We start from the raw sequence: 12,442 nt of genomic DNA, 5'->3' as shown, positions 1-12,442 counted from the left end.
TAGGTGTGATATAAACTTTGTCCTGCGAAGGGAGAGCATTGGGAGGGATTGTGCCACGGAGCTACTTAGATATCCTGGAGTCCTGTCTGGTACGGAGTTGGTGCTTGGAAGATCTCCCTCCCTGCATTTCCTGTTTGAGAATGTATAAGCAAAATAGCTATTTTTGACTGTTCAGAAGTAGGTTCTAGAGATAAACATCTTGCAAATGGTTCTTGGCTTGGGGAGGCTTGGTGGCTCAGTCGGTTAAGCTTCTGACTCTTGATTTTGGGTCAGGTCATGATCTCAGGGTGGTGAGATCGGGTCCCTCATTGGGTGCTGTGCTAGGCATGGAGCCTGTTTTAAATTTTCTCTCTCCTTCTCCCTTTGTTCCCCCCCCCCAAAAAAAAAACCCAAAACAATAACAACAACAACAAATGGTTCTTGGCTTGAAAAGATATTAGAACTATGGCATCAGTCAGGTCAGTGGTATAAATATAGGATTCTTGGGGTTAGTGTGTAGTCTGTGTTGCAATACTATAGTTTGGAAATAGAGATTATAAAATAATGTGACTGGCTTTTAAAAATACGTGAAAAAAGGGTGCCTGGGTAGCTCAATGGGTTAGGCGACTGCCTTTGGCTTGGGTTGTGGTCCTAGAATCTTGGGATTCAGTCCTGTATCCTCCTCCCAGCTCAGTGGGGGGAGCCTGCCTCTCCCTCTGACCCTCTCACCTCTTATGCTGTTTCTCTCTTTTTCAAATAAATAAATAAAATATTTTAAAAAATACACCTGGACTTAGGTTTTGTCATCTAGGGAAGTATTGTTCATCTATAATGGTGATAGGGCCATTAGTAATTCTTAGAACTCTTAGAATTATGTATATGCCTTGGATATATTTTTGCTATGTTGAGTAGTTGGACATCATATTTTAACCTTTTTTTTTTTTTAATTCAAATTTTGGAAGCAGCCAGTAGTGTTTTAGAGCCAAGTCCAATGAAAAGCTTTGAGGTCTTGAGATGGCCACTATCACATTGGGTCACCAATAAAGTACAACTTGTAACCTATCTCTGAAGTTATTTCTGAAAGAGGAGTCAGAAATATTTTGACCAAAGGATTATAATTCAAATAACCAACATTTCTTTAGGTGATCACAATTGGCAAGTAGGTCCTCCCTGAATAGAGGAGGTTCTAGAACAGTGCTGTCCAACAGAACTTTCTTTGATGGTAGAAATTGTTCTATATGTTGCACTGTGGTTATTAAATACTTGAAATGGAACTGTTGTGACTGATGAGTTAAATTTTTTTTTTAAGATTTTATTTATTTATTTGACAGAGACAGTGAGTGCAGGAGCACAGCAGGGGGAGTGGGAGAGGGAGAAGCAGGCTTCCCGCCAAGCAGGGAGCCCAATGCGGGGCTCGATCCTAGGACCCTGGGATTGTGACCTGAGCCGAAGGCAGATGCTTAACGACTGAGCCACTCAGGCGCCCCCGAACTTTTACTTCATTTTGAAGGTTTATTTTTAGGGGCACGTGGGTGGCTCAGTCAGTTAAGCATCTGCCTTCTGCTCAGGTTATGATCTCTAAGTCCTGGGATCGAGCTCCGAGTTGGGCTTCCAGCTCGGCAAGGAGTCTGCTTTTCCCTCTCCCTCTGCCTCTCCCGCTGCTTGTGCTCTGTCTCTCTTGAATGAATAAAATCTTGAAAAAAATATTTATTTTTAGAGAGAGACCACTTGTGTACGTGTGTGTACATGAATCTGGGGAGGGGTAGAGGGAGAGGGAGAGAGAGAATCCCAAGCAGACTCCCAGCTGAAGTCAGAGCTGATCATGACCTGAGTTGAAACCAAGAGTGGGACACTCAACCAACTGAGCCTCCCAGGTGCCTCTGAATTTTTACTGCATTTTAAAAGAATTTAAACTTTATTTTAAAAATTTAAAAAGAATTTTAAAAGAAATTAAGCTTTAAGCAGCACATGTGGCTAGTGACTACCATACTGTGTAGTGCAGAGCTAGAATATTTAGCTTTCAGTATGACTTACAGACTGGTATGAGCAGTTGATGGTAAGATACCATAAAAATCTTAAAAATAAAAATTATTTTGCCAGCAAAAAATGAGTTGATTTGCGACTAGCAGATAATTGCGATTCAGAACAAGCAAGCCATACCAAAAAGCATAGGCGAGTCCAACAAAGGAGAAGAATGTTCCTTTATGGAGAAGGAAGCTGGGAAGGGTGGTTTTTGAGGAAAGTCCACTGGAAAAACGCTAGAGTTCAGGGTCATGACTGTTTCTTTTTGGCTGAGTAGGGTAGTCGATTTCTTGGAGGAGATGCAGTGTATGTCCTCGGCTTCTCTAATTGATGGTTTTTCCTGTTGACAGTTCTGTTGGGGTTCGTCCTTGAGGACAATTCTTTTTTTTTTTAATATTTTATTTATTTATTTGACAGAGAGAGAGGTCACAAGTAGGCAGAGAGGGAGAAACAGGCTCCCCACTGAGCAGAGAGCCCGATGCGGGGCTGGATCCCAGGACCTTGAGATCATGACCTGAGCCGAAGGCAGAGGCTTAAACCACTGAGCCACCCAGGCGCCCCCTTGAGGACAATTCTTGACTGGTACTGCTTGAGAGCTCCCCCTCTGGCCTCCTGGCTCCATGTTAGTGAGGTTTCCCTTTACAAAGGTTCACATTATCAAGGCAGGGTAGGTCGAGGAACATGGTCTCTGCTGCCCCATGCACACAGTAGCAGAGAAGACCAAATTTGTCATTTGTGTTCAGTGGTATCTAACCTTTATAGCCTCTCCAAATTTATCCTTGCTAAGGTGTTATCTGAAGGATTTGAGGTGAGAAACTTCCTTTGTATTTCCATTTTGATCACTGACTTCAGATGCTCATGGCTCCTCTTCCCTGAAATTTAAGACCTACCCTGGCAGCCCCTGTCTGTTACTTGGACCCATGGTTGGAGTGGATGAAGGCTTCGCAGGCCGCTAGAAAAAGCTTGCCAACCCTTGGTTTAAATCTTTGCTTGACAGTGGTAGCCAGGTTAAGATAACTGAGATGAACCACTGACATAAATTCAGGGTTTAAAAGGAAACTCTAGCCATCTTTCATTTCCTACTGCTAGAATTTTGAAGTAAAGGAGGCTTTTCCCTTGGGGTAAAAGGCAGGTAAAAGCTGATCATAGTAAATTTCTTAGATGAACTCTAAGACTCTTGTCTAACCCGATTTCTTGCAAGAATCTTCTGACATGTGTCAAACCAGGCTTCTCACTGTCTTACATGCTTTATACCTTTCCTCCTTCTCCTCCTCTGGAGTCTTACCTCTTCGCCTTTTTAAAAATCCTGACAGCCAACTCCTGCATAGAGGTGTTACTTTCCTTTGAGCCCCCTCAGAAATCCTGCTTTGTCATCGTGCCTTTTCTTTCTGCCTTAATCCACTCTAGGATCATCACGTGGTATTGGTATTTGGTATTTCTCATAAATTATATGTATTCTTAGTTATTTTTTACGTATATATGAGTCTTTTTCCCAACTACATTGTAAATTCCTTGAGCTTATGTTTAGGACCTGTATTTTCTGTCAGCTATAGGTAGCACAAGGTATGACTTTAAGTTTGTTGAATTAAGCAATCTCCATACCCACTGTGGGGCTCGAACTCATGACTCTGAGATCAAGAGTCATGTGTTTTTCCAACTGAGCCATTCAGGTACTCCCCCACCCCCAAGTATAACTTTTCAAAATACTGATATACCCAGCCTGATTTGTAGAGTCGTTTAAACAATTGAGGCTACTTTCTCATTGATTTTATTTAACGAGGATTGTTTATAAAGTACTGTGGGGAAGGGGTGCCTTCGTGGCTCAGTGGGTTAAGCCTTTGCCTTCGGCTCAGGTCATGGTCTCAGGGTCCTGGGATCGAGCCCCGCATCGGGCTCTCTGCTCAGCACGGAGCCTGCTTCCCCCTCTCTCTCTGCCTGCCTCTCTGCCTACTTGTGATCTCTGTTTAATAAATAAAATCTTAAAAAAAAAAAAAGTACTGTGGGGAATATAGCAATGACTAAAAGGCGCTTCCAGTCTGGTGGAATGCACAGACTACACACACAGCTCAGTGTGCTCGGTGCTGGAAAGAGGTCCAGACTGTGCTATGGGAAGGTGTAGGATGGGCACTGTTTCACTGGTGAGCACTGGGGAAGGTTTTGTGGGGCAGATGAATGGGTGAGTTTGCCCTTGAGTAAGGTTTCAGTAGATGGAGTAACTAGGCTTGGAAAGGGCTTCAAGGCTGAGCAAACCACCAGAAACAGCAGCAGAGGGGCCTGTAGTGCCAAGGGCTCTGGAGTGGCATTTGGGGAATCGGACACCTGGATGGTTCACGTGATTAAGGAAATGAACCTCAGGGGACTTTTCTTACCAACTGTTCAGCAGGGAGTGGTTCTGAGACATAAGCATCAGAATCACCAGAAGAAGGACTTAAAATCTAGGCCTACCCCAGAGCCCCAGAGTTAGTTTCAGGAAGTCTGGGCAGGGGCCCTGATGACTCGTGTTTCTAACAGGTTGCCGGGTGATGCTGGCGCTGCTGCACACTTTGAGAATCACTGATTTAGAATACAGCCTGTCTGATAACTGTCTTAGAGAGACACCTGGTTTATGCATACAGATACCCCGATGGTAGCGCCTACTTGTGTTCTTTTTGCTATGTATATATTTCTCATCTTCTGACAAATTCTAAGTTCAGTTCTATCACTCAGCCCTCTGCACAGCACTGTGCCTGTGGTCATACAGTAGTAAGTGCTGGATCTGCTCACTGGGTCTGGAAGCCCTTAGGGCATGGGGGTTTTCAACCTTTGCAGCTCGAAATGTAGAGCACAAACGAACAGAACGGTAGTTCTCACCCTTTTTTCCCAGGACCCTTGTACCTTCTTAAAAATTGAGCTTTTCTTTATTTAGGTTTTATCCATTGATGTGTACCATATATTTTTTTTTTTTTTAAGATTTTATTTATTTGACAGAGAGAGAGATCACAAGTAGGCAGAGAGGCAGGCAGAGAGAGAGGAGGAAGCAGGCTCCCCGTTGAGCAGAGAGCCCGATGCGGGACTCGATCCCAGGACCCTGAGATCATGACCTGAGCCGAAAGCAGCGGCTTAACCCACTGAGCCACCCAGGTGCCCCTGATGTGTACCATATTATAAATTAAAGCTGAAAATATCAGTTCATCAGAAATTATAACAAACCCATTACACATTACATACATTTTAAATTAATAACTGTTTCTCTAAAATAATAACTTGAATGACAAGATGGCACTGCTTTTACGTTTTTGTGAATGTGTCTGTAATAGAAGACAGGTTTAATAGAAGGCAGCTGCTTCTGCATTGGATCTGTAGTGAGAATTTGTTTCCATTGATGTACAGGAAGAAAATTGGCCTCAGACAGTTGAAGAGATGAGGAAAAAAGTATTTTAAGAGCATTTTCAGATAATTATGGATTTTCTTCCTTGATACTATTCCCAAAATTTGATAGGTTGTATTTTCATCAAAGTGGCATCTGAAACTATGAATGAACGTTTATTGTTACATAAAAATCCATTCGTCCGCTTTGTGCTCTGATGATTTTGTAACATTCTGCATTGTAGATTGTATAATACTGATTTGTGGAGAGGCACAGTTCCATGTACTGACACATTTCATTATATAATATACAAAAATTACATTTGTGAATACCGTTGATCTCATCACAAAAGTCTTTAGTATTGGGAAGCTGTTGCGCTTACAGTAGAGGATATGTTTTCCAAAATTCTAAGTTTAGGGGCGCTTGGGTGGCTCACTTGTTAAGTGCCTACCTTCAGCTCAGGTCATGATCCCAGGGTCATGGAATCGAGCCCTGCATCGGGCTCCCTGCTTGGCAAGAAGCCTGCTTCTCCCTCTCCCACTCCCCCTGCTTGTATTCCCTCTCTCGGTGTGTCTTTCTCTGTATAAACAAATAAAAATAAACAAATAAAATCTTAAAAACAAAAACAACAAAAAACCCCACAAAATTCTAAGTTTCTCTTGAATGCTTAAAATCTCCTTGAAGTGACCGTTCACAAGAACATGTCTGCCAGATATCCACACCTCAGTAACCATAGTTTACCTTTTTTTTTTTTTTCAAGTAAAATTGACATTCTGTGAAAAAAGTGGCTAATTGAGCCTGTGCCTCCTTCGCCCCCATTCTTCTCTGAGACACGGTGCAGTGGTACACAGCAGCTGTGCTTCGTGTGAGTGTCCCATTTTGTTGCAGTGTATTAAAAAGGCCCATATTTGGGGCACCTGAGTGGCTCAGGCTCAGGGATTGTGAAATTGAGCCCATGTCGGGCTCTGCGCTCAGTGCAGAGTCTGCTTCAGGTTCTCTTCTCCTCTCCCTCCTCACTCTCTCTCTGTGTCAAATTAAAATCTTTTTTAAAAAGCATATATTTAAGGGTTGAAATGTAATAAAATGATTTGTTTTTCTGCTACACCAAGTGCTTCACATTGTTCTGGGAAAGTGGCTTCTCCCCCTCCTTGTATGTACATGGGGCCAGGCACGAAGAACGTGCAGTGTGTTCTCATTGCCCTGATGTGGCACCTGCGGTCCGTGCCCACCAGCACTTTCGCACCATCAGTGGAAACATCAACAAGGTGGAAAAGGCAAAAAATGTCTTAGTAATACTGTGCAAATAGTTCTGTTTCCCTAAAAGGGTCTCGGGGGTGTCCTAGGAGTGCATGGACCTCATCCTGAGAACCACGGTATCACGGTCATGAAAGTCAGAGTTGGCAGAGTGGCATATTCTGTTACTCCTACTGTGGTGAGCTTACCTTCCACTCAGTAAGTTCAGAAACTCATTTTTTAAAATCCATTTACTCAGAGGTGAGACTCTTGAATCATAATAATAGATTTAGAGGGGTGCCTGCGTGGCTCAGTGGGTTAAAGTCTCTGCCTTCAGCTCAGGTCATGATCCCAGGGTTCTGGGTTCGAGCTCTGCGTCGGGCTCTCTGCTCAGCAGGGAGCCTGCTTCCTCCTCTCTCTGTCTGCCTCTCTGCCTACTTGTGATCTCTGTCTGTCAAATAAAAAAAATAATAATAGATTTAGAGATTATGGCTTATAAAATATCACGTCTATTTATAGTGAGAGAAATACCAAAAGACACTATTCCTTTTGGTCACGGCTGGAGACCCAAACCTTAATCTGAGTGTGGAATTTTGGAGCCTTGTTTCATATATCCTTAATGCTGATTTTCATACAATTTTTGCAATCTTGACTCATCCTTCTCCATACGACCCTTGTTTATTTTCCAGAGAACCTTTTTCCAGTGTCCATAAAATAGACATTTTTTTAACTCCCTTTTTCTGGACTTTCTGGGTTATACTTCTTTTTACTTTGGCAATACAATACCTTTCATCATTTTTATGTATTTTCACTTTTTAAATGCTAAATTATACGTATGAAATCAGTATGGGTGTGTATACATATACAGTGTAGGAGGAGAGGGAGAGAGAGAATTCTAAGCCGGCTCCAGGCTCAGTGAGGACCCCAGTATGGGGCTCGATCTCCTGACCCTGAAGTCATGACCTGAGCTGAAATCAAGAGTCAGAGGCTTAACGGACTGAACCACCCAGGTGCCCCAGAGTGCCATCACTTCTTTGAGTGACCTTGAGAAAGCTGTTTAATTGGTCAGATCTTCATTGTCTTTGACCATGAATAGCCATAATGACAATTGTTCACCTCCCTACACAGACACTTTGAGATGCAGATAAGACAGTTTTATCTTGGTGCTTTGGGCTCTCTTAGTGCTGTACACATGTATGTCATGTTAGTAAGATGAGTCCTAATCTTTTTAATTATGGTGTGCTGTCCCTCCTAAGTGTAAATGTTAGGTTTATCGGAAAGAACTTGGACTCTGGAATCAGGCGTGCACTGCCTGAGGTCACTTGGCTAAGCAGCACAGATGTGACCAGCAGGGTCACATCTGTGCTGCTTAGCCAAGTGACCTCAGGCAGTAGATCATTAACAAATGAGAAAATGCATCTGTTAATTTCTGAGGTGTTAATTTGTTTGTTAAGAAAGGATAATAGTAGCTGACTCCACAGGATTGTAAGCTTCAAATGGGGTAATAATATGCAGAAAAACTATCTATAGATTATAATCTATGTATTGTCCTTACATGTTGGGAGGATAGAGGAGATGGGTGGTTTGTGTTTTAGGTTCAAAACTCTTGAGACTCGGGGCGTCTGGGTGGCTCAGTGGGTTAAGCCTCTGCCTTCGGCTCGGGTCATGATCCCAGGGTTCTGGAATCACGCCCTGCATCGGGCTCTCTGTTCAGCAGGGAGCCTGCTTCCTCCTCTCTCTCTGCCTGCCTCTCTGCCTACTTGCGATCTCTGTCTGTCAAATAAATAAATATTTAAAAAAAAAAACCAAACCTCTTGAGACTCAATAAGCACAAACATCATAAATTTAACTGCGCTCAGCATATTAGGCAAGAACGTCTGTTTTTTTTTTTTTCTGTTTGCATGTTTTGGAATTGATTAGTTTTAAGGTGACATTCACTGACCTCGAAAGATTATGCAGAGATGTTGCTTCTTGGTCATTACAGTTTGTGGGTACCATGACCAAGACTTTGATCTTTTGTTTTCCAGCAAATTGATTTTTTTAAAATCAAGCCTGACATGCCATTCATTAATAATACATGAAGAAGAAACTTGAATTGGAAGATTTAAAAACCCAGCATGGCTGGTGTTGCTCCTGATTCTTTTATTGAGACAGACTGGACTTTTCTCCTTTGTTATTATATCTTGGTCACAGTTCTCTGCTTTGGGATTCAAATGACTCAGATGAACTACGAGGCAGAGGCATTCACATTAGACCACGAAGTCCTAGACTTTGGGTTTATCACTATTCTTAGTTTTTTTGTGTTGTTTTAAGAGTATTTGTTTATTTGACAGACAGAGATCACAAGTAGGCAGAGAGGCAGGCAGAGAGAGAGGAGGAAGCAGGCTCCCCGCCAAGCAGAGAGCCCAATGCGGGGCTTGATCCCAGGACCCTGAGATCATGAACTGAGCTGAAGGCAGAGGCCTTAACCACTGAGCCACCCAGGTGCCCCTATTCTTAGGTTCTTAATAACCCCATGCTCCGTTCCTTAGGCCAAGGCTTTTAGATCATCAGATTTTTGTGAGCTCAGGGAGTTGAGCTGCAAAATTTGAAATTGGCTGAGGCTTCCAAGTTGCTGATTGTGGTGGTTTTCAAAATCTCTCTTTAGGGAGGAGTGCTTGACCAGAGCCCAAGAACTCAGTGTTCTGCCTGAGTGAAAGTATTTTAAGAAGCATGTTACCCTCATTTCTTACCATCGTAATAGCTTCCCCAGGACCATTGTGCTCTGTCCAGTTCTTACCTACCTGACCCTTTTACCTTACGATGTTGGCCAGGGTGAAGAGTAGACACAGCATAGCAAGTCCCCGCGGCAGCTTCTGCCCTTCACCTGTCCCCACCCTTCTCAGATTCTCTGGACATGTAAATAGTCTTTCTTAGCTGAAGTTAGAAGGGACTCAGCCATTCCCTTCCATCTAAGGCAATAGCAAGAGCCAGTAAATCTGCTTGTAACTTACAGGCTGTGTATGGTGAGGGTCTGATAGTGAAGCAGGTGGTTTCAAACCTGACCCTGAATCAGCCACCTGTCCTGGCACCCAGACTCCCACACCCACTGCCCCCATCATGGCAGGGATGATGACAGTGGAGACAGAAAGGAGCCTGGGGATTTTGTTTTAATAGTCAGGATTGGCCTTCCAGGAAGCAGCATTTCTTTCTCTGTTAATCAGAGTCTTCTCAAAACCACGTAATTTACTTTTGACATTTTAAAAAAACACCTTGTACCATTTTGGACCCTCTTAAGAACCATGGGGAATCTGCAAATGGAGCCTAATGAGGCAACTGTCTTGGCATGATTTCTCTTCAGTCTGATTATCTTTCAACAGAAAAGCTGATGTGGCTGTATTAGTCTTCTAGGGCTATCTTTTTTTTTTTTTAAAGATTTTATTTATTTATTTGACATACAGAGAGAGATCACAAGTAGGCAGAGAGGCAGGCAGAGAGGGAAAGAGAAGGAAGCAGGCTTCCTGATGAGCAGAGAGCCCGATGCGGGGCTTGATCCCAGGACCCCGAGACCATGACCTGAGCCGAAGGCAGAGGCTTAACACACTGAGCCACCCAGGCGCCCCTTCTAGGGCCATCTTAACAGATTGTCACAAACTGGAGGTCTTAAAACAACAGAAATGTGTTCTCTGGGTTCTGGAGGCCAGAAGTCAAAAAGCACTGTGCCGGTAGGCTGGTTCCTTACCTGTGCCCTGAGGGAACACTTGTCACATGCCTGTCCCTGAGCTGTTGGTGGCTGTCGGCCATCCTTGGTTTCCGACACGTCACTGCAGTCTCTGCCTTCGTCTCCTGGTGCCTCCTTGGTGTGTTCTCTTCCTCTAGTAAGGACGCTTGTGGTTGGCTTTAGGGCCCACTCAGGTAATCCAGGGTGATCTCATCTTAGTATCCCTAACTGAATCACATCTGCAAAGACTCTTCTTCCAAATAAGGTCACATTCACAGGCTCTGGATGGATATATCTTTGCTGGGGTGGGACAGTGAGCACCCTTCAGCCCACTTCAGGGACCATAGAGGCTCCTCTGTCATCCCTGGCTAGATTTTTTTCGCTGGTGCTTGTCATTGCTTGTAAGAGAGATGGGATGACAGAGTAACATCAGTGCATCGTTGTCCAAGCTCCACTAGCAGAGAAAAGTACAAAAACACAATTGTTTGACAGAGTCAGTAAATAACATTTTTCTCTTGGATTGAATTATTCCATGTTTAAATGTAATGTCTGGAAATCTGTCCCCATTTTCCAGAATACCAACGCCTTTCCAGTCTTCTTCTTCTTTTTTTTTTTTTTTTTTTAATTTTTAAAGTTAGTTTCAGAGGTAGAATTTAGCAATTCATCAGTTGGAAATAACACCCAGTGCTCATTACATCAAGTATGTCTCTCCTCTTCTTAGACTAAGACAAGATCCTATTTTGCCTGAGCCCCAAAGTTGTAGATTCATACCTGGTCTTGAGTAAATCAGCATTATATTGCATTTCTGGGGCGTCCAGGTGGCTCAGTAGGTTGGAGCCTCTGCCTTGGGCTCAGGTCATGATTTCAGGGTCCTGAGATTGAGTCCCACATCGGGCTCTCTGCTCAGCAGGGAGCCTGCATCCCCCACCCCCTCTCTGCCTGCCTCTCTGCCTACTTGTTATCTCTCTCTGTCAAATAAATAAAATCTTAAAAAAAAAGAATTATATTGCGTTTCTATAGACAGAACAAAAATTTTTTTTCCTTAGGCACTTCCCAGATACAGCTTTTTCTTACAGAGTTTGAACCTTACTCTAGTCTCACACAGACATGGTTTTAGATCGAGCATTGCATAATTCTGTGAACTTAAAAAAGTATGCAGTTAATACAGACTTGTGTTCATGAAACTTAAGCAACATAGAAATGAATGAAGTAAAAACTGAACGCTCCGTTCTTCTCCTGCCATTAAGGTTGGTGCACATTTTTCGGAACCCCCTTCTGTAGACGGTGTGGACTACAGGCACCATAGCAAGCTCATAATGTTAAGAGAAGTGAATGTATTGTTAGGCTGAACTGCTTGTTTTTAGTGTCATAAATTGCTTCTAAAGCATTTCCCCAGCATTTTCGTGTTTTAATCTAGCTTCCTGGGTTTAGTGTGGAGACAGTTTGTCATCGTGTAAGGAAAAGTTGAGCTGGTGAAAGCTGCTTTAATAATAGGTGTTACTTCTGCTTTCTTCCTCCCATAGATTCTAAATTCTGTTTCTATTTTTCTCCTGCAGGTTTAACCCAGAGACTGACTTCACCATAGAAACACCCACAGTTGTATCAATGGTTGGGGCAAGATAGTGGCAACAGGCAAAGGAAGAACAGCTCTGACACACTAAGGACAATGAGTATGCTAAAACCAAGTGGGCTTAAGGCCCCCACCAAGATCCTTAAGCCTGGAGGCACAGCCTTGAAGACGCCTGCTGCTGGTAAGGATGATTTATATCTAAGTTAGAATCCTGTTTGAAAACTTTAAAAAGACAGCCTTAAACAATTTCATATTTTTAAAAATATTTGAAGAAGTTTTAATGAAAAGACATGCACCTTTAGGGGCACCTGGGTGCCTCAGTTGATTAGCGGTTTAACTCGTGGTTTTGGCTCAGGTTATGATCTCAGGGTCCTGAGGTCCAGGCCTATGTAGGGCTATGTGGTTAGTGGGGAGTGTGCTTGTCCCTCTCCCTCCCCCTCTGCCACGCCCCTTGCTCGTGCTCTCTTGCTCTCTCTTTGAAAGTACAGAATTTTATACCTAAAAATATTTTTTAAAGATTTATTTATTTGAGAGAGAGAGAGAGAGTGCGAGCAGGGTGTGGGGAGGGGCATAGGGAGAGAGAATCCTGAAG

The 12,442-nt window shown here is 43.2% G+C and overlaps 1 protein-coding gene across 3 annotated transcripts in view; it reads left to right on the top strand.

The window, feature by feature from the left end:
- CLIP1 (CAP-Gly domain containing linker protein 1) overlaps window positions 1-12,442 on the top strand; it is a 122,272-nt gene that overhangs the window by 23,440 nt on the left and 86,390 nt on the right. For all 3 annotated transcript variants that reach the window (XM_046024180.1, XM_046024181.1, XM_046024178.1), the window contains exon 2: window positions 11,837-12,031. In XM_046024180.1, coding sequence (XP_045880136.1) covers window positions 11,947-12,031 — 85 coding nt within the window. In that variant the 5' untranslated portion in view covers window positions 11,837-11,946. The remainder of the gene's footprint in view (window positions 1-11,836; window positions 12,032-12,442) is intronic.

Source organism: Meles meles, chromosome 12 (assembly GCF_922984935.1).
Source record: "Meles meles chromosome 12, mMelMel3.1 paternal haplotype, whole genome shotgun sequence".
NCBI lineage: Eukaryota > Metazoa > Chordata > Mammalia > Carnivora > Mustelidae > Meles > Meles meles.
Note: the sequence above shows the minus strand (reverse complement) of the source record. Positions and strands in the feature narration are given on the sequence as shown.